At 35.4% G+C, this 23,606-nt stretch overlaps 1 protein-coding gene across 3 annotated transcripts in view; it reads right to left on the minus strand.

Moving 5' to 3' along the window:
• Nucleotides 1-5,641: 5,641 nt before the first annotated feature.
• SATB1 (SATB homeobox 1) overlaps nt 5,642-23,606 on the minus strand; it is a 74,118-nt gene continuing 56,153 nt past the window's right edge. The window contains exons 10-12 of one of the 3 annotated variants that reach the window (XM_069473282.1): nt 9,102-9,305; nt 8,423-8,518; nt 5,642-6,805 (exon numbers count right to left, since the gene is read on the minus strand). In XM_069473282.1, the coding sequence (XP_069329383.1) occupies nt 6,293-6,805; nt 8,423-8,518; nt 9,102-9,305 (813 nt within the window). In that variant the 3' untranslated portion in view covers nt 5,642-6,292. Of the gene's footprint in view, nt 6,809-8,422; nt 8,519-9,101; nt 9,306-23,606 lie in introns of all 3 variants that reach the window. The other 2 variants (XM_069473284.1, XM_069473283.1) reach the window with 2 other exon arrangements.

Raw genomic sequence — 23,606 nt, forward strand, 5'->3', positions numbered from 1 at the left:
TGATATTGAATGTACTTGATTTTATATGTTTGATTATAACAGTAGTTTAAGCATTACATGAAAAATTTTAGTCACTAGATAGAAAGTCCTACTGATGTTAGATGTAGAGTTTCATCTCTATAACATTATTTTCTTCTTAGATGCTCAGTAGAATAATTTATTTTCAAAATCATCCTGACACATCCTGACATTTGAGTGGTTTGATTTTATTTGATGTATTACACTTTTAAAAAACATAGGATGAATGCCAAATGCCTCTATGAACTTCTGTATATATAGCACAGAATTATTAATTAAATTTAGCTCTTCATTTGAAAAATAAGTTTACTGGACTGTATCAAGTGGAGTGTGAATTAATCTAATGTAGTTTGAAATATAGGCATTACCAAATCCAGTTAACTTTTATTATGTTTTTTCTATTTCTTGAAGCATGCACCCCTGTTTAGAGATTTTTTTTTCCTCCCCAGGCTAAAAAGATTTCTGTCCTTTTAAATTTAGCCCTCTTGGGCATGTTGCAAATATTCTACCTTGCTATGTTTTTCTATTGTAGTGGAGCCAATGCTTCATTTTCTCTGCTTCTCACCTGTTTCTGTCTATTTATTTGTGTATAAGATGTCAAAGGAAAATGAAAAGTAACACCTCAAAATACCACCTTGAAAAAGAAAATGCCAACAAATTCTTTTCTGCACCTGAAGCTTTTAATTCTTTAATCCACCATGGAATGTTGCTTAATTACATATTTTATTATGCATAACTGAAAATTATGTACTTTAGTTTCAACAATGATATGAAAGCATGTATTGTTTATAAATAGAGGCTGGTTTGTCTCTATTTTTTATATTACAAATATTTGTGGAATTCTCACATGTTCTCTTTCTAAAACTTGGCTATTTGAAAATGCTCAGAGAGCTCTGAGAAAAATTTCAAGTTTTAATGTTTTCTCTAGAAATCATAAAATTCAATACTTTGAAAAAACAAGATGTCACAACATCATCATGGGCAAAAACCATTAAACAGTTTGAATAATTTTATCGAAGTTCTACCTTAATTTTAATGAGTTTCATAAAATATTTAATGGAAAAATGTTACAATTGTTGAAATGGGTGATACACCCTTGTGAGTTCGTGATCTTTCCTTTTTCGTGTATTTGAAAATTTTCATAATAAACTGTTTTTTACAAAATATTTGGTGTGTATAGATCTTATACCTGGACAGTAGAATTTTGAGGTTATTTCATGATCAAATGTTCCATGGACTTGATTTCAAGATGATTACTTAGTAATCAACTTTTTCATATTAGCAAAATATACATTACAATGTATTTCTGAAAACGTTGAACTGCAATTAGGCTTTTTGAGGGTTTGTTTTTTGCATTTGAGAAAGCTTTTATTAAGGAGAAAATAGAGAAAGAAATGTGTAGATAGAAGACCTGGGTTTGATACTAATGTGGCCACCTAGCTGAATAAATCAGTTAACCTATTTGAAAGTGGGAATGTCAGTGCCTGCCTCAAGCCGTCGTAGAGGAGTGGAAAGGTTTAAACAAGATATATCTGTGGCATTCTACAAATGTTTTTGTTATATTTAAATAACATGTTTGAGGGCAATGCTAGGAAGGGGCCTCTGAAGGAGAAAGCCTTTGTGCTAGGTTTAGCAAAACAAATGTTTAGAAATTAAATTTGGAAACAAGGGTGAAGTGAAACCTGTCCCCATATTAAGATGCTGTCCCGGGGGTTTGTACTCTGGAGAAATGCTCCTTTTGCATTACATTGTCACATACTCAAAGAATTAATGGACATATTTTAATATTTGAACATTCTTCAACATTCTCATCAAGGAGGTATTGTTGGTTCTTTTGTGAGTGGGAAATCAGAACAGCACGTGGGACATCATTTTCAGGGGCGGGGGGGTGGATGTAAGGACATGAATTAAAGACTCAGTCACCATAATGAAAACTTATTTGCATACCACAAAAAGTATTTCAGATTGAACTCAGAGTAAAAAATGTTAATATTTAACTTGGTACAAAATATGTCACTTTTAGAGTTTGTGTGTACGTTGCAAGGCAACAAATATACTGTTGTGCCACATTCCCTCATCAACCACTGTCAGAGAGAACAGGGCCCAAGTCAAGTGCTTTTGATCACAGTGGGTATATCAGCAGCTGAAAATAATTTGACAAGAAAAGGTGACTTAGTACCCAACCTTGGTACAAGACAAGAAGTTGTAACTGCATTTTGGTATTGTTCTTTTGATAAATTTTGAGACATATATGTTCCACATAAGTAGGGTAATGTAAGAAAGTCTTAAAAATGTTGCTCATCTTTTAAACATTAATTTCAAACTATTTTTATTTAACATTTGTTAAACAGGTATGGTATTCTGGACATACACCTTCCATCACATTTCTTTAATTAGGGTACTTTATATTTTATTAAAAATGTGCATATTAATAGATTGTAGTTTAGCCTTTGTCAAAAGACATGCAAGTATTTAGTATTTACATTAAAAGGATTGCCTCAGAAGAAACACTGAATCCATCATATGCCCCCTTAAAAAGTAAAAATTATTTATTTATAAGGTAGACTATAGTATAGATATTTTCTGATATTTTAGATATAATTAGTATTTTTGGACCTCCATTGGTTTTCACACTATCATGCAAATTTCCAACTTTCTTTAACACAGTAGCCCTAGTTCTATGAACTGTATTATAGGAAATACACATTTGAATTACTCCTTTTTGAAAATATCAACAGGCAGCTCAGAATATCTCATTTATTGAGAATATTGTGACAATCAAGGATCTTAATCAGCCAGATGCTAACAATTGGGAATAGGGCAGAATTTAATAGTGGAATGTATAGGATTCTCATTTTAGTCAATCTTGAACCATTTGAAAATGTTTTCTAGTCAAGCTATGTATCTTTAGATAAACACATATATAGATATCACTACTTTGGGAAAAAAAAACCTACTTCTTTTAAGCTCAGAATTTCTTAGTACTAAATGCTAATCAATAAACATTTTATACATACTATGTACAGACTTTGTTATCAAGTGCCACACAACTAGGGCACACATATTAGTTACCTTGGTTTTCAAAGGTTATGTGTCAACTCTGCATATTGTGTGGCAAAGAGATACTATCAACATTATTTTTTGCATAATGTGCAAGTGTTATATGGCCACAGAGTGTAATGCAAATTAGTGGCAAAGTGCTGAGTGAAGGAATCCATGTCAGATTCAGATGCACAAGGTTGACTATTACCCGTAAACTACCTGACTCTGCTAAGGTCTTAACAGCACAAAGCGCTATGTCATGCCCAGCTTTTAAGTCTCTGAAATACTTGGACACAACGGAGCTTTTTACAGGAATTTTACCATAGCCACAGGCAATAAGAGGAGGACAGGCATGAGCAATAAATGACTTTGGGGGAGTGATATGGAAGATCACCTGGGCAAGTCTTTCAAAAACGTGCTATCTTTCCTGAAAACAGTTTTGCTCACTCCATCACATATGCTGGGGTTAGGGCAAGAGGGGTTAAAATATCAAATTACCAAACCATGCTGGCTTTAACAAGTTAAAAGATCTAAATGAGAATTCTGTTGACATTGTTGTTGGTTTCCAACACACATTTATCGTTTCATCAAAAACATTATTTCAAAAGAATTTAGGAGGTTATTAGGAATGAAAAATCTTTTTTGCAACCCAATTTCTCCTTCCAAAAAAATTACTAAATTTCATACCTATTTGACACCTTATGTTAAGTGTTAGGCTGGTTAAAAAAAAAGACATTAATTCTACACTCTGCTGTACCTAGTCTTTTCCCTGAGTCTTGGGGAAAAGGAAGAGGAAGATACTTTTTATTTTAACTTAATGGTATACTAGTTTCTATTTTATTTTCTATTTTTTTAATACATGAAATCTGGTTTCTATTTTCTTACTTCAAATTCCTTTGGCTGAAATAATTACTTTTTTGAACTCTAGCGAGCAAGAACATTTAAAAAATTGTTTCCTAGTTTAATAGAAAGAATTGGGAACTTTTTCAATACAATTTTAAGTTTGCAACAAACCAGCTGCCTTCAGAGCAGCTCAGCTATGCTTCAAAAGTAAATGCAACTTTAAAGCTTTATTGGGAGTTTTCAATGATCCCATTTCAATTTCTTAAGCAAAAGTTCAATACTAAAGCTGCCCCATTGCCTACCAATGAGCTCATGGGGCCTGAGGAAAGGGTAGGCAGAAAGAAAAAAAACAATTACAGAAACACATCTTAAGGAACCCAGATACTCACCCCTATTAACATCTACGAAAACTTACAAAGAGGAAGCAAAAGATAAAGTGAATAAAATACCAAAAAAAAAATAAAATAAAATAAAATAAAATAATCCAAAACTGCAACATTGGCCTCAATCCTTTCTGTGATCAGTAGCACACTTCATTTTATATCCAGGTGTTTATTAAGTTTCATGTTGCAAGAATTCTGAAAACTGTGTTTAAATTCCAGGTGTGTTTTCTTCATGTAGTCTTTAAAAGTTATACACAACCAAATGAGCTCAGAGTTATTAACTTATTCCATCTATAACTTGTTAAAAAAAAACGATGCTTACTAGGGGGTTTTTATACAGAAGGTTCATTTTCTCCCTACTTATTTTCTGTTACTATTAATGGCCTTTAAAAATATTTGTACATTAGCCTAACAAAAAGTGTTGCCAAAATTGAAGTATTGTGAAATAAATGCAGATGAATCCATTCTAAGCATGTAACTGCTAGAGACTGGATTTATGTTGTTGTTGGAGTCTTTTGACCATCCTATCTCTGTTTATTAAGGAAAACGTTAACCAAAAACAGGTTATCTTCACTGTGAAATTTCATACCTATTTAAAAATGAGCATGTGTTTGTGAATTAAATTTACAGTGTTAAGTGACTTTTCAGTTGCTCTTTTTAAAATCAGCAAAATATCATCAAGTTAAGCATTAACATGCACCTACACGAGAGGGCCATCCTTCGACTCTTCTTTAAAGTTATTTCACATAAGCAGACAAACCCTACTATGTCATACCATACAAACAATTTTAATTGTGTAGTTACAGTCAATAACCACTCCTAATCAGAACATTTCTGCATAAAGAAAATTGTGATACACTTATAAAAACAGCCAGCTGTAACAAAATAGCTGGTGTTTTCATAGCCATAAACTCATAAAAAAGAAATACACCTTTATACAGAAATTTTATACAGATGTAGCTTTAAAATTGATTGTAAACCAAAGGAAGACACATTGCAAACATCAATTATTTTCACATTAATTGCATAATTTTCTAAGGTGATCTATTAGTTTTATTTACCTAAGCTTATTTGCATGATAGTAAAAATTGCATACAACAATAAGAGTGAAGCTTATAGTATGAATTGCTTGGATAACATAGAGCACTTTTTATAGGCAACTGTGTAAAGCACATTTTCTCTATTTAAAACTTTTAAGACACTTTGTTTTACTGCCCATCAAAATACATTTATAAATAGAAAAGAATCAGTATGGTAACAAGAGAAGCAATATTACATTTAACGGAAACTTCCAAAAAATTAATTACAACATGATGCTGCTGGATCTACAAATAAATAATGAGGACTAAATTGTGTTTCACATTTTCTTTTCCATTTTTTTTTTAAAAAAATCATGTAACAATGAGAATGAAAAAAAATTACAGTGAACTTTTATTTCCAAAATAAAAACAAATTTGAATTACGGCAGTGCCATATAATACAAGGCATTTGTTGGCATATGTCATCTTTAAACTGCATTCCACAGTCTATAGTTCTTTTGTAACATACAATAGAGTAACAAACTCTTTTTTTCTTTTTTTTTTTTTAAAATAAGGGGCAAGTTTCCAAAGATCAGTGTGGAGTGCTACAGAAATAATTAAAGGAGAGGAAATCATAATCACAGAAATTATAATGCTTGTTTGAGGCTCCAGAATAATAATAATTAAAAAAAAAATCACTGGTTTCATGCTTACGGGGTACACACCTTGGTGCATCCCGTGAACACAAATTTTAATACCAAACAATCCTCGATGCTTCACCTGGGGCTGCCAAGCAGTTTGTAAAACAGAGTAAAACATTTAGTGCAGTCTGTATTATCCTTTCCCAACTTTTCTGTTTGTGCAAGTTTCTGAAGATTCATTGGCCAAACAATGAACAACAAAGGTTTTCTGAGAGAATACAAGGTGGACTTTTCATTTTGTTAGTAAATACCAGTGGCACTGTTGAATGAAAATAATACTTTTATCTCAGTCTTTCAAATCAGCATTAATGTCTGTATTTCCTTCCACTGACAGCTCCTCTTCTAGTTTTACCGAAAAAAGGGTGTTAGCATTTTTATCTTGGACACTCTCTTCTAAATCCTTAAGCAACTCCTCTTCTTTATACTCTGCCACATCCACCTCCAAACCGGAGTTGTCCTTCAGTTTGCCATGGTGCTTGAGATAGTACCGCTGGTTCTGAAAGAACTTGATGATGGTGTACTTGGGAAGGTCAAGCTGGGCGGACAGAGTCTGGATGGCCTCTTCGTCCGGGTACAGGCCTACATCTTGTATGAAACTCTGAAGGATTCCCAGGGCTTCCACGGAAATTTTTGTTCGTGGCCGGGTCTTCTGCCGGTTCTCCTCGTCTGACTCTGCGGACGAGGCCACGGTGGGTTGCCGTGGGGGGAGCCGGGGGCCAGCCTGTGGCTGCTGCGGTGGCTGTGGCGGTGGCGGCGCCTGCTGCTGCTGCTGCTGCTGCTGCTGTTGCTGCTGCTGCTGCTGCTGCAAAGAAACAAGCAGACAATCAGAGCTCGGCTTTCTCGGAGTGCCACACAAAGCCGTCTAGAATTAGAACACATGTGGTTACGAATCCCACATATAGCTTCTGGGATGGGGACAGAGATGCAGAAGGAAAAGCCAGGCCAGCTAAAAGGCCCGCAGCATTTAGAAAAAAATCAAAATGATATGAACTAGGGAGCTATGAATTAAGATAGCTTTGGGGGGCTACTGTGCTTACTTATCAGGGATCAGTGGAGGAAGAGAGAACTCAGCGCTCTGAAAACGTAAGCCATAAACTTCACCAAAAGGACACGCATCAAAAGCGAAGACAGCAAATCAAATTATGATGTAAATAATTAACAAAGATTTAAAACGAAGATTGAGAAGCAGAGATTTCAAAGACATTTTAGAAAGGTGAGCCACAGAGCAGTGGGGAAAGAAATCTGCGTTCTGCTCCCTTTCGTCGGATGGCTAAAACATGGACCAAGAATAGAACATAAGTGTCTGCTCTTACTCAGTTTTATCTCTTATAGTCCGGAGGATTTTTGAGATTTTTACATTTGTGAATTTTCTATCAAACACTTCCAATTTAATACACACATATTTTTTTTTTTTTTTTTTTACCAAACTGCACTAGGCTGACACTGCAAGTTTTTTTCTTACCCAAAAATAAAGGTTCAATCCACTATATGACGGCTAGTGAATTGTTTTCTCTACAGCAAACTCAGATGTGATTAGGATTTAAATTTAGTGTATACAGACATTTTTTCATAATTAGTATCTGTATATGTGCTGTAATTTCCATACACAATTATACATAACAAATGTGTGACACAGGCACATACTGTATACTTGATATCCATAATTCTTACCAGCAGAGCAAATCAACCTAAGTCGCAAAATATTAGAACACTTATACTGTGCCTAAGCATTTCCTTTTATCCCCCTAAGAAGCAATTTTATTAAAAATAATTTACATTTTCAAACAAGTACTATTTTTTATTACTTAACATATATCTTTCTCTTTCTTGTTTTTGCTAAACAGTGAGTTTTTCAGGCTTTCACGATTATTTTAGTGCTTGATATCCTAAAGGGATGCTCTTTGTCAATTTGTTTTATCTTTAATACACACTCGATGATGTTTTTGTCCTGGTGGATGAATAACTCTATTATTGTTTTTAGCTATATATATATATATTTTTTCATGTTAATATCAAGATATAATGCAGGTGATGCAATAAAGGTAGAATTTTAGGACTCTGGAAGGCAACGGCATTTTACTTGCAAGGAGAAAGCTAAAAACATCCCCTTAGATTTAACAGAAATAAGTTATACAGCACAAGTTCACTTCCTAAGCAGTCGAGGCCATAAGAACACCAATAAACCACCTGATCCCAGAATTTTCCAATCTAAATTCACAGGGGAGTTCTTTCAGGAGATGCACAGTGACATGACAAACCAATTCAAGGCTGAATCTGATGGCCAGTGGTCTTTGGCCACAGCCAAGGTTAGTACGTCCTTTCCAAGTCTGAAAATCCTGACCCAGGGAGCTGGTCTTTACGCCACCCCCTCTGTGTCTCCCTTTCTTGCTGGCATAGGTAACTTGTGCCCGCTCACCTGAGGAGCAGCACCGAGCCATGGTGCAGGGGTCGGCAGGCCTGGTAAGAAAACGCCTCTAGACTCTCCTTTCCCAAGGGTGGTGGGAGAGGGGCTCTAAAGGAAAGACAAACAGATATGACTCACCCCTAACCTGCGTTCCGTGAGGGTGTGGGGAGACAGCTACAAGGCGAAGGAAGGGCCACCAAGGAGTATATAGCAAGATTCCAAACAGGCATCCCTCCCCTCCACTTTTTGGACAGAAACCAAGGCGTAAAATTGTGATTCTACAAACTTCCTCTACAGCAACAGCAGTAATTCTTTTCCTCAGGGGGCAGTAAGGTATTAATTAAAAAATAGGTGGGATTTTAAATTCTGAATTTTAAAAAACACACAAAAATGTTAAGCTCTCACACACAAAACCCAATACTAACAAAGACACACTTACCAAGCAAGAAATGTAAAAAGGGGGTTCCTGTCACCCTGGGAGCAGGGACATGAGAGGAGAGGAACAATGCATACTCTGGAAAAGGTATGTTGATTTTCCTTTTATCCCCCTGAGCAAGATGGCAGTGTATTGTTATCTCTTGCTAAAAAGCCTATGTTTAGACTGGCAGGAAGAAGAGAAACGCTAATTTCTCTGCTAAGTTTAAAGCTTTATTTACTTATTGCTATATTGAATTGGCCAAGGTAAACGAACCTGAATCTGCTCTGCTGGAACATGGATAATGTGGGGCGGCCTGTCGCCATGGTGATGCACCGCGTTGCTCTCCTGTTCATAAATGGCATCACGTTCTGGCTGAGGAAGACTGAGGAACCTTCGGATCATGGAGAGGTTCTCCCACAGGGTCCTGTTTTCTGGAGAAGGATCTTCTTTCCAGCGTAACAGCTCGCACAACCATCCCTTAGAGATAAGGGCATAATAGGTCAGTTCCTGGCTATTAGGGTGGCTGGCATTTTCCATTAGGAGCCAAAAAGGAAAGACCCTATGAATTAACTTTTTCATAAACTCAAAGCACTCCAATCTGCTTTAAATAATTTTTTTTTAACCTGTTAAGAGAGGATAGCTGTGGCTGTTGAGGAGGCAGCCTCCATTTCTAATAAATGTTCTGATTTGCATCTTAAAGGAGGGCCTTATTTTTCAGACTCCAAGGGCCAGAGAACATTTATCATGGACTTTGCAATATATGAAATAGAAGAAAAACAAAGTTGAGTGTGCTTCTAGTCTTACCTAACTTTCTTGTCTGATGAGTGGCCATCGGAGGGTACTGAAGGTACTTAAGAAGTAGGACAGATTTTAGAAATACATTTTTTTCTTTCCTAAGCTTAAAATTTTTGTATCAGGAAGAACACTATGTGTGAGTATTTCAGTACGTGTGTGTATGAAACAGACAGGACATGTTCAGTTGTGTCAGCAAGAACGTTGTCCAGTATAAGGTACAATAATAAGAATGAGCATTAGAAGAATTCTCTAGGAGAGAATATTCCAAAAAAAAAAAAAAAAAAAGATTCTGGAGTCCTATTTTTCTGCATACTGCAGTGTGAGCACATGATTTGTCAGGCAAGAATTTTAATAGGTTTCCTGTATTAAGAGGCAAAGAAATGTCCTCCCCAGGCCCAGTTTTTGACCCTGGTATTATCTATCAAGAACTGAGTGGTCCATTGGAGTACATTCTCTAGCCATCATCTCAAACCTTCATCTTGGCTGCCATGATGGACACTATTAAGCAACAGGGTGGGGAGGAAGAGTGAGGGTGTCCCACTCAGACTCCCCCAGCCAAGGCAGCCGCCTCTCAGCTGTTCTCTGCTCTGGAGAAATGTCTGGGAGCCATCTTACCTGGAGATACTTAAAAGGTTATACCACCTCCTCACTGACCCCCTCACTCCAGGTGGCCAGTGATTGGCTAACCCAGGGGTACAAAGTCCCTGCTCCCTTTTCTCAAAGTGGACAACTGACTCTACCCTTCAATTTACTCTCTAGAGAAGGTTATTGCCATTCTTCTTACTCCCTTGCTCATCAATCTAGGGCTAGACTTCACCTGAAGCCACATTCTTACCAGACCCCTTCCTTTACCCCACCCTCCCCCACTCCTTCCAGGGAGACCTGATTCCCCATCTTAGGCTCTGCTATTACGGGTCCTGACCTAAGACAAAGGGGTTTCTTGGAAATTTCAAGCAAATAGGTTGGATAGGAATGAAAATAGTACAGTTTCTTTATTATTTGATTTTTAGATCTAGCCAAGGAGGGTTTTGTCATGTTATTGGGGGTAAAACCGGAGGATGGCATGACTTTCTTTCTTTTCTCAAACTGAATCATTAGACAGAAAGTTGTTCTTCTGATTGCCATATACAGTGAAAAGAAGCGAGGCCTGGTCTCCCCAAAATGGCCTAGTGGAGATATTTTAAAAGAAAAGATAAAGAACTGATACATTAGCTTCCCGAGACCTACCTATTAACCAGCCAACGGTGAACTGCTGCTAAATCTCATGAGATCTACTCATTTTTCTGAGAGTTTTGATTCTCTACTCAGTAGGTCTTTTAATTAAGCAGATATATACATGGGATGGCCATGTAATCGTGCACTCGTTCGATGCCACTCAATACATAATTCAAGGTTGAGAGTAGGCAATAAACTGAAGATTTACCTGAAAGAATATTTGCTAAATAAAACATAATCATCATTGTGACTACTGTGTCACTGAACATGCTTCTAACCATGGCAATTCTATGCTTATTTCCAAAATACTATAATATAGCATATTTCAGCTGTATTTATGTGACTATAATATTAACTGTAAACCAGTATTGAGTATTTGAAGTATTTCAGACCCACTTGCATATGGTGCCCTGGGGATGTTGACTTATCTCTTACTGGTAAATATTTACTATCTGGATTAAGCCATAAAAATATTATACTTTTTCCTACATCTAAGCTATTTCTTTACATTTTACCTCTAAATTTTGTTGCCATGTAGGTTTTAAATATGTATATTTCTATAGGCTTGAATATTAACTGTGGCTAAAATTACTTTCCCTCTCCCCTTGTCTGCCTCCTTCAGCTATAGCAATTGACAGGACACCTATTCTTCAACACGGCAAATCACACAATTTTATTTACCTTTCAAGAGAAGCCAAGAGGTTCATAAAGAACAGAGCAGAAAACATTTTAAACTTAATGAGTATTCTACTATTGCAATAAGTGCTAAACATTGAGCATTTAAGGATTTTTTTTTTTTTAGAAATAAATGCTTGTAACTAAAAATTGCTAAAAGTTAAATTAAGAATGATTCATGTAAGAAAAGCTTCTTGGAGAGCACTGGAAAACTCCAGTGATTTTTCACATCCTTTAGAAACTTTTTAAAGTAATGCAGAGATCAGTTAGCACTTGGATATATGTGAAAAAACATGTGGATCACAGATGTTCTTTGGAAAAGAAAATCATTAGTTCTTTTAAAATGGCTAATAATGATAGCTAATTCCCAAACAATCACACTCATGCTGGTTTAACAAATATTTCAGAAAGAGCCCTGACTCATTCAACAAATATTTTGCTCATATTGTCACTTCTGTGTCTCTAGACTTACGAGATGGATCTTTATTTTTATTAATTGCCCATGACTAACATAACATTTCCAGTAGTTTGCTATTAACCTCTGCCCTTAAATAATACTTCTAATTCCTTATCTAAAAATAATTTGATGAATTATAAGTTGAAGCATGCCTCCGCTAGCCTTTCAAGAGACACGATGATTTTAAGAGACTGAAATCAGATGCTTCTTAGAAAAATATTTAACGGTGCAGCTGGGAACTGTTAGCTCTACAAGGGTATTTCAAAAAAACAAAAAGGGGGGGGAGGTACTGCTTTTCTTGATGTGCTTATCTCTTAAGAAATAATGGAAAACAGACACTTTGACATGTTAGTTCTTTGTCGGTGTAGAGACAAATTGGCTCATTCCCAATTTACACTGGCAAAAATAAGATTAATTTATTCTAATACTATTTAAATACCTTGGAATATTTTGACTACCTCAAATCCTATTGATTGTGACTCTATTAATGATGACAGTAATCTGATCTCTGTTTTGCAAAACGTGACTAAAGAAGCCAAATGCTTTCTAATTCCCCAATACCTCTTTCCAGGTCAGTTTTCCAGAAGTGATATTGTTTGAGCAAATAAACTTGGGAAGACAATGAATATGTCAGAGTATTTTCAATATTTGACAAATAAAAATAATCATTCCCCAAAGTGCTGTACTGGCTTTTAAATGATAACCGTATAGATTTACTTGGGAAAAGAGAGATGAGGAATGAAATGCAGTGTTTTGTTGCAAAATGTGAACATAATTACGTTTTTAAGAGAGGTCCCTGGGACTTGATATATTATAGGACCATAGGGCAGGAATAGGGAACTACTCTCAAATTAAATTAGATCACAACTGTTTTGAACAGAAGAGGGGACGAACAGCCTTAAAATAATGAGACCGATCCATCCTCAGAAAACTAAAATGGTACAAGGAACAACCTAAACTTTAAATGTAGTAAATTTGCCAAGCAACATTACGCTGCATATAAAAAGGGCAAAATATAAACAGTAGCCACATGTAAATAAATTAGTAAAACTTTCAGGATGTTACTACTTTTCAAACTGACAAAGTTTAATTTGACACCTTCTGTTCTAAACCCTTTGTTTCTATTCAAAATCACGCCTTGAGCTGTTGCTATCAATCACAGCGCTCCCCTATTACTTAAAAAAACTGGCATGGACCCTGAATAAGCTGAAAATGCCATGCAGATGAATTCTGAGATAATATGTTCAAACCTGTTATATACAACACAAATCCTGTAAAGTTATGTATTGTAAACCTACATTTATTGAGAACTAAAAGTCTTAAATCCATCTGCCACAAAGGAAATACTGTTATGTACTTTATAGTAACCAAGAACCATCTGCAAATGTCTTGCTACCGTAAGCAAGAAAATGGTGCAAAAGATGCTAAACCTAAGATGCATGAAATAAATAACATTCTTTTGACTGGTTTTGGTTAGAGATCTATTAAAGAAATGTAAGATTGGAGGGAGGAAAAAAAAAAAAAAAAACAGGAAAAGAGAAAACGCAGAACAACTGCCAAACCAGTACTGCAAAAAAAGCAAAACAAACTCAATGACAACACAATGGCAATTTATTATGGTCCATGAAACACATGACTGTATGCTCATTTTAAAGGAAAAATTAGCAGTTCTAAACTCAATATTCTAATGATGTGCTTCACTGACAGAATCTTGTTGTACCACATTTAAATAAAAATCCTGGCACCTTCATCTCTCAGCTGCTAATTTCCAACCAAACTCAATCTCTGATTTCCACTCCACTCTTTTTAGAACAGTTAATTCAAGTCAATTCACTTCGAACATTTTAACAGATAAGGGGTACACAATGATTTTAATTGAGTCAGGAAAGGAACCTCCTTTCACGAATGAATTTATTGTACCTATAAAGTCTCCCACACGTAAAAAGAGAATTCTTACGAGCCAGGTCTGTGATAAAGCTGGGGGTACGTAATGGAACTAGTTTTCCAGAAGAAAACAGACTTCAGTATTCTCTGAGAAAAAAAGTCATTTAATGCAATATACATATATGTATATATTATCATTACGTACATATACATTTTAAAACTAAGAGCTATAAAAAGAGAAAGAAAATGACAAATAATTCTTGCTGCAACTAAGAAGGAAAAATACATTTTAAAAAAATAGAATGGTAATTTGAGTTCTAAAAAGCAAAACATTTTATAGACTGTATTTATTCCCCCTCACCCTCATCTCTTATGTGTTATTTGCAGGAGTATTTTGTTCCAATCTCTGGGGCATATAGTATAATAATATATAATATTAAAAGAAATCAATCTAAATAGGAAAGTATTTGATACAAACATTTTAGTGGAAAGCATGAATTACATTCTAGCAAGTAATAGGAAGAAGGATTAAGTACATAATCCATTAAATAGTACTTCTAACAAAAAATTCAGTATTGCAGACTGAACTACACCAGGCATTTTGAATGAGTACATTTTCAACAACTAACTATAAAGCTAGCAATTTATCATTCAGCAAATAATTTTCTACTTTTAAAAGAATTCGTAAGTATTACTTATGCTAATGAAGACAGTTTTTAATCTGCCCACAAACATGCTAACAGAGGGCATTTTTTTTTTATTTACAAAGCTGTCGGCACTCAAGGGTAATTTCATATCAGTGTTCCATAAGCCGGGGGAAAATGGGTTCTAATTGTCAGAGCTACTGAATCCCTCACCTTTAGCGTAAAGGTTTAAAGATATCACAAAAGATGCAAAGTGACTAATGATGTTTTAAACCACCTCTTTTTCTGTGTGGAAAAAAAAAAAAAACTCACCCATTTAGGATTAGAGAAGGGTTCCATTTTCATACCTTTTATGCTTTATACACACACTGCCACAAATGTATTTAAAACATATTACTTTTTAGGGAGCCCTAACGCAGAGACATTCAAGACCTAATGGAGATACAACACCACTTCTAGGTGTGAGGCCTGAATGCTTCACATACCAACTTCCAACCGTTTTTTCATGAACAATCATAACACTCTGAATAGTGAGAAACAAAACAGTGGCAAAGCAATACTGAAAGCATTTTAAATTATTTACTAGGTTAAAAGGGTGAAATGATACTTTAAATACATCAAATTTCATCATCTAGGCCATTTCTTGGTGGCAAAGTGGTATTGATCTTTCCAAATGCTTAAAATTAACTATTTTCCAGAAGGTCATTATTTGATTAAAGGCATTAAAGTTGAGGGCAAGAAGTGATGCACTTTTTCTTCTTCCTCATTCAAATCATCATATAATTTAATAAAAACCATCCCATCATGTCCTGTAATAAAAACGCTTGTCTTAAGATATTGTTCTTTACCTAACATATTAACCTTTAAATGTTATGAAGTTCTTTAGAAGAAAAACCTTTGCTAAAGCAGATTGTTCTATAACATAATGAGAGGCCCCCACCATTAACATTAATAAAGATACATGTTCTCCTCTATGGAATTAGTAGGAAATGCATTAATCTTTCCCCCAGCTTAATAACATCTACTTTGTGCAAAGTGAAGGGAATCTCAGCAGACACTATGAGTAACTTTTCCTGTTAACATTGTTCTTATTAAAGAAAACATGAAAAATAAATTCAAACAGAGATGTATTAGTAAATGCATTTTCCATTCTAAAAGTAGCACATTACATATACTTCATTCAAAGATAGGTTTGAAAAAGAAATATATTTTTAGAGGCATTTGTGTTTGTGTATATATCTCACAATATATTTATTGTCAAGGTGTGTTTTCTGATACTAGTATTTGCTGCAAAGAAAAGCAATCATAATTATGTTTTAAACGGTTGTATTTTTAAAATCCAAAACTGTTACTGTTTTTAAATTCTCTCCAGACCCTCCATCTTAGTGAAAAATTTGTGGGTTTCCATTTTGGGGTAATAATAGGACATAAAATGGATATCAAGATATTTTTCACTTGAGTAAATTTCTGCCACTTTGTCATTACAGGCTAAACATCTCTAGCAGAGTTTCTAGAGGTTTATTATTAGCATAAAGAAATAATGTTTATACAATCTGGGGGAAAGTTTCTGTTAAAATTTAGTGAATTTAGAAGGAATACTCAGAATCACTACTAAATGATATTTATTTTTTCAATTTTATTTAAAATCTAATCAGATAAAATAGTGAAAATCATTTGTTTTCTAAGGTTTTTTATGTTTACCTCTTTTCTACTTTCTCAAAGTCACTGACTTTAGGACATATATAAATATGGTGGTTTTATGTGTGGTTTATTGCTACAAATTGTTTGGTCTATAACAAGATTATCAGATGACAACCAGGCCAGAGGAGATAATGATTCTTACTGAAAAAGGCCGTCAGGCAAGGAGATCTCACATTTTAAAGAACATTTTCAGAGGGAGAATCTGAGAAAGGGAAAAAGAGAAATGAAGATAAAAGTACAAAATTCTAGATAACCTATTAAACTAGTTAGCAAGAAGACTATCTCTTAATTTGATTGAACTAGAGAATTTCCAAAGAAGGCCTGAATTTATTTTTGAAACATTAGATTTGGAAAATACCTCATTTAAAAGTTTAATTTTTACAGATACTTTAAACTTGCTTTCAGGATAGTTTCTTCAAAGTGGAAAACAAAAATTTGGCTTATACGTTTGATACTTAAATAAGGACTCTGAAAAAGAATTTCCTACCATTTTTTTTAACCCCTTAGCCTAAAATAAATTTTTGGCATTACATAAATTTCAGTGATATGATCTGGCTCCTGTTTAACACTTAAGCTCTCTTTCTTCAAATCTTAAATTTTAATTTTCTCCTCATTCTTCACAGCTAGTGTCATTTAAAAACAGAAAACTGAATACTTCCTTTTCATTAATGTTAGTCTCTGCTTCTATCATAAAGAATGGGCCACTCCCTTCTAGTCTCCCCAACACTGGTCAGAGCTGGGGCATCTCTTCCTTGAATTACTCTCTTAGACAATAAACATTCTTTTTAATTACTTCCAATGGACAACTGTTTTGATTTATGAACAAAAAATTTTTAAATAACCATTCCTTTTCTTCTCTTAACTAAGGGGGAAAAGTACATCAATGATGATCAGAGCTTTGATGAAGAATAGAGAATCACTGTTATCATACAGAGTTGATGTGATTCCTATAACAAGCAAATTAATCTGGTTTAATTTAGCCTATGGAACTCCCTGATAGAAAAACATACAGATTTCATCAAGCTTTCTTAAATATCCTTACCGATCTTTGTGATGCCCTTGGAAATGGAATCTCACAATGAAAATTATTGCACTGGTCTTCTACTTTCAAACTGCCCACAGCTATCCAGTTATCCTACCACTCAATATAACCTTCAATGACTTCCCTATACAGGGGAAAAGTTCACATTCCTGAGGGCTGCATTCAAGGTTCCTCCCAATCATACTCATATTCTAATTTGTTGGACTGTTTATTGGCTATAGCCTAACACTGCCGCACATTCTATTCTCCACGCCGCATAGGATTCTCTCTAATGGGGAAGCCCTTTCTCCTGTTTTTTTGCCCATCCAAATATTACTCCTCATGCTCAAGCACTTCTGTATACCAATAAAGGGTTACATCCTGTAGAGGCATTTACCTAAGCGAATTTGAGCAAATTACCTTCCTGGGCCTCAGATTCCTCCTCTACAAAATGCAGATAATAATGGCATTAATCTCACCGGATATCGGCTGGTACACACGATATACAAAACATTCAGCCCAATGCCTGGTCCAAGATAACTACAGAAAGGTCGGATGAACTTAAATGGAAGCACTTGCCTTAAATGGCTCTTAGTATTTTCAAAGAGACCTGGCATTCAAAGATAACTATCAATGCAAGGCAGCATGTGATAAAGGTCACTGATGGGCAGACATCAAGTTGGATCCAAGTGGAGAGGAAGAAGAGAAGGGGTGGGGTAGTCAATAAAGTCTTCACTGATGAAGAGTGATACCGGCTTGGGTTTGAAGAATGGGGAATGTTTAAAGAATTAGGAAGAATAATGAATAAAAAACCGGATGAATTAGCAGAATGCTGGGAACAACAGGTAGACCAGTTGCTTTTGAATTGACTGCCTATCATCCTTTTGCTAACTCCTTAGCATACTTTCTAGGTAATATAATTTAGTTACTATAACCTCATCTCCTCTATAGACTGTACTTCTAAGATCTGTTAAGAAACCTGGGTTTTAATTTAAATACATATTCTACCAATTATCAGCCCTGTAACCTTGGATAGGTTAAGGAAATTATAACTAAAGATATGTACAAATATTTAACTACAATAATGTTTAAATTCACATTATTTGTAATAGCAAAATTTAAATATAACCCAAATACACCTCAATAAGGAATTAAATGGTATGTATAAAATACCAATGAATGTAAGACATACATGGCATACGCACACATATGTATACATACATATAGATACATGTGCCTATAAAGAACACAAATCAGGATATTAGAATTGGCTATCTCTAGGTAATTAGAATTATGGATATTTTTATGTTCTTCCTTTTGTTTATGTTTTCTAATTTTTCTATAGCTCTATGTACTGCTTTTGTAATAAAAAAAAAAAAAAAAACAGCAATCAGCTTTAGCTAAAAATCTAATTTTTCTTGTCTGTTTCTTCCACATCCAAACAGTCAGGAATTCCTGTCAATTCTACCCACTCAGGCATCTCTTGAATTTATTCCCTCTTTTCCACTCTGGCTGCTCTGGTTCCCACAGCCTTGCTTCCATGATCTAATACTGATGGGTTTCTTTATTCCAGTTTAAGTCTAACTCTGCTATCTGAGTTACATTTATCACAAACAAATGTGAACACTAATAGCCCTTTGAGTGGCAAACTCTTCACTTTCCTTTACCCAAAGGGCCTGGAAATACCCTGAGTCTCACATTTTAATGAGTAAGTGTAAAAATGTGGCAAAGATTTAGCACAACAAACTAAAGTGGCAGTAAATTGAGAAGACAGAGAAAGATATAAAAATGGCCCAATCTGGGCCATTTAGTTAGTGGTAAGAAACTGCGCACACCTCTGTAATTCCTGAGGGCTCATGGATAGTAGCAAAGTCCAACAATTTATATTCATAATGATGTTGCTGTATTTCAAAGAAATAAAGTTCAAACTGAGCTTAGTATACTAGGTTTAAAAAGGCAGAGAACCATCATGAAAGGCTTTTGTCAAAGACAAATACATTTGGTCCTTTAAAAAAGCAGCTTATAATAGGAAACTTCACTTTTCCCAAACCTCTCAACCCAAATGAATACGTGTTCTTATATTACAATGTTACTAGGTAAATTTCTTATTATATTGTTTCCAAAAGTCACTTAAAAATTTACAATATTTATTTTCCTGCTAAACATAATGAAGATCATTAAGGAAAAAAAATGTTACTGAATATCTGTATATGCCATGTGCAGAAAAAAAAAAAAAGCCAAATAAAAATAAGAACTTGTAAAATGAATAATTTTAAGGTGATGATTTACCTGACAGGGTGGTTTATTTGCTTACAAAAGTAATTTACTATGAGGTTGTCGTAAACAAATATTTCTGCCACTGCATTTTTAATTGATTTATATAAAACTTTTCAACACTGCAGATATCTCCTAAAATGAGCTATATTCCCTATTATGCATATTTAGGGGCTGGGAATTAAAAATTTAAATCTTCCTTCTATGATGTTCTAAGAGAGATAAAGAATTTTTAAAACCAGGGTAAGGCAGTTTGGGATTGTAAAAGTTATGGGAATCATATTCTAAGATGAACAATCAAGCGAACAGGGTCATTATGAGCTCCCAACTTGCTTATGATTTTGCTGATAAAGTATCACCCATTTTGTGGCCTAAACCACAGCATTTTACCCATTATGCCAACCTGCTAATCAGAAGTTGGCTTAATTTGAGAGACCCAAATCTTGTGATTCTCAAGTAGGCATTAAAAAAAGCAAGCATAAATATTTCTAGAAACATCATATGGGTCCCAGGGACAATGGCTGGGTTATAATTTTACCAATAAAAGGAGACGAGGGAGGCTGGGGCTCTGCAGAGGCTGTCTCAGTCCTCTGATCCCCTTTTACATCTGGGGGAAGCAACCTCAGACAAGGCTCCAGGGAGACAGGCTGGAGCGAAGCATGACCCTACTTTATCCTTCTGAGTACACTCCCGTTCCTTCTCCCAGCGCCCCACACCAAGTCCCTCGGGAATACGCTGGATTTTTGTGAGGGCAAAATTGTGAGCAGAAGAAATTTGCTTCTGAATCATTCCATCCTTCCACAAATAATTCCTGAGTGCCATCTATGTGCCGGCTACCATGCAGGCTAAGAGGAGATGTGGGAACAGATACAACGGAGATTTATTTCTCCCAGAATACTAAAGGTGTAGTCTGATTGGCAAAACCTTTCTAATCTAGAGGCAGACACATTCTCTCACAAAGGCCAGCACTATATGTGGGCATCCGAATGCTGGAGAAAATGTTGTTCACCAGGTTTTGTTTTTTGTTGTTTTAAATGTTACTGCAATTATTGCAACCTCTGCTTAGGTGCTTTGGAGCAAAGGCCACTTGAAAAATAAGCATTCTAAACATCAATAAAAAATAAATGTTTCCCAGGTAAAGTCAAGAATTTCTCAGTTAATGTGTTCTAAAAAATATATTTTCCTCCTTCTGCACAATTTATCTAATCACTGAGCTCATCTCTTTTGTGCCATGGACCCTTTTGGCAGTCTGGTGAGGCCCATGAATGAGGCCTTTCAGAACACTGTTTTTATGTTCCTGAAATAAAATGCATAAGATTACAAACAAAACTAATTACACTGAAATATAGCTATCAAAAATTTGTGATATAGTAATATATGTGCTTCTTTATTAACACACTAAATAACAAGATCTAGCAACAGATCTAATAACTACTGTAATTTTATAGTGATGAGCATAAATGATATTTTAAGATATCTGCAACAACTTAAGGAGATATGAAAATATTTGTGATTTTTATTAGTGACAAATTCATAATTGTTGCTAATACTACTGTGATTTGTTGCCTATATTGATAATTGAATAAAATGCCAACGTTCAGCAAGAGGTTAGAAAAAATAAAGACATTTTATTTTCCGTCCAAGTTCATGGTCCACTTAGGGAAGGTGGGCCACAGGTTAAGGACCCCTATATAAGATGCCTCTCTGCTCTCCCACATGTGTATATGTGTGTGTGTGTATGTGTGCGTGCATATACATACATACATATATACCAAATATACACACACACATATGTACTCACATTTTAAACATTGTTCCAGAATTATCTTAAATAAGTTCCTAGATTAGAAAACTTTAGTATTTATGGGTTTGTTAAACAAATTTCCTTATCATGTCTTTTTGGCACTAAAGGATCATGCCTCTTAGAAATGGGTTAGAGGAAAACAGTTAACCACTACCACAGTGGTACCTAGACTGTGTCCTGAGGAGCCCTGAGTTCTCCTCCAGCAGTACCCTGGTTGTGTATGTATAGGGTAGGGGGTTGATAAAAAGGTCCCTGCCCCAAACCAATTCTCAGGTCAATCAAAATGGGAAAAGACTTTTATTTGATTTATGTTTCAGTTCTGGATGAGATTACATTCATTAATGGTTCTACAGCTTAGCATTTTTTGGGTGATAACTGCACTAGTACATACATACCTCATTGTTTTCCTAGTCCTGTTACAACCTCAGAGAATGTGTTTGCAATCTCTGAATAAAGCAACTGAATTCTAACTTGGTTATTAACTCCAAACCATCCAAGTAACTTTAAAGGTAAGTAAGATTAGCAGAGTATCCTTTCAAAAATGTCTACCTGCCAAGAGAGGAACACTACTAGTAAGTTTTTCCAAAGACACAGGGGTTTCCCAAATACAAGGAGATAATGAAGCAGGGCAGATACAGGATGGGAGGCAGAGTCAGGAATGGAACAGTGGCATGGGCATTCCATGTGCGGGTGGAGGGAGGGAGGTGGCTCTGCAAATGCTAGGAAACCAGCCCCCATCAAATACTGGTCCTTGTTCTCATCACCACTTGACAAAGAGCAAATGGCTATAAAGTATTTGCCTGTCAGACTGGAGGACAAAGCAGAAGGCAGCTAGTCAAATGGAGGAAGAAAGAAGGAAAAGAAAGTGAGTAGGAAAGATGGTAAGGGGAGAGATAGGTAGAAAATAACTGAGCACAGAACTTTACAATATATGCTAAATTTACACAGAAATATAAACACAACCTTCTGTCTAGAAATTAAGCTTGATGGATAAGACTTTAGCTCTTATGGTTATTCAGGGTCCAAGTTATTTAGTCTCTTTAATCAAAATACTAAAATAAAATCATTACCCATTAGGCTATTACCCTGCCCCCAATCTCCAAACATACAAGCAAAAATTAATTGCAAGCCAGGAAGAAAGAAGGCAATTTAAACAGTAACAGCTTGGCATGGACTGAGCTGGATTTCCTAATAGCATTTGTCTGTTTGTGGATGTATACTTTATTTACAGCCTTCACTTCCGTGACCTTATTGAAAGTAATTTATTTTTACCTAATCTGCATTTCATTTAAACCACCAAATACTCTATCAACAAACCAGTCAAATAGCACCAATGACGAGCAGCGCACTTGTGTTGGTACCGTAAGTAAAATGGGTAAACATTTACAGGAGACATTTGGGGATGAACACTTCTCAGCAGCTATTAGATGTTACAGGTGCCAATTTATAAACTTGCAAATATGAGTCTCAAGATATTCTCTCAAATGAACTGTCATTCCCTGCTTCCCTTTTCTTTGTGTTTACTTCATATTTCCCTAACCTCTCCCAAACCTATGATTTCTCATGGATCTAGTATTCTCACAATGTCCCATTTTTTTCCTCTTTAATGTGCTATTGAAGTTTTTAATGTGCCAGGAAAACTTCTATTAATCAAAACATTTAAAAAATAGTTAAGGGTGGACCTTCAGGCATCAGTTAAAAAACAAAAAAGACATATTTAAGGAAGAGATTCTTTAGCAACCTTCGAATTGTACCATGCTGGCCATCATTGCCCCACCACAAATTAAGCCAAGCCCACTTCCCAACTGAGTTCAGCTCATCTTATACCCTATACTGTAGCGACTCTGCTAGGTCCTTGGATGATAAAAGGGAGATCTTCCAGTCATCTATTATCAAGTCCAGATGAAGAACATATCAATTCTGAGCTCATTTCACAGTGTGTAACATGGAATTCAAACCCTGGATTCCAACAATCAATTCTACTAACTATATACCATCCATAAATAAACTTTCTTGGCTATGGACCCCAAAATAGCACTTTGCCACAGCCCCAAACTAAGCCCTTCCATTATTCAAAACCTTACCTCCTCTGTGACTCATTCTCAGACTAAAACACCTGTCAGCAGTACCTTCAATCAAAATAGCATCCTCTTTCGTACTTGTGCACCTGTCTCAGGCACAAATTCATAGAACCTGGAACTGCAAGGAATGTCAGACTAATATGACCCAATCTATTTTACTTGCCTGAAGGGGAAGTTCAAAGTCTAAGAGGTTAAAACAATTTGCCTGGGGCTACACAGAGTGTTAA

This window comes from Eulemur rufifrons, chromosome 7, assembly GCF_041146395.1.
Source record: "Eulemur rufifrons isolate Redbay chromosome 7, OSU_ERuf_1, whole genome shotgun sequence".
NCBI classification, from domain to species: domain Eukaryota; kingdom Metazoa; phylum Chordata; class Mammalia; order Primates; family Lemuridae; genus Eulemur; species Eulemur rufifrons.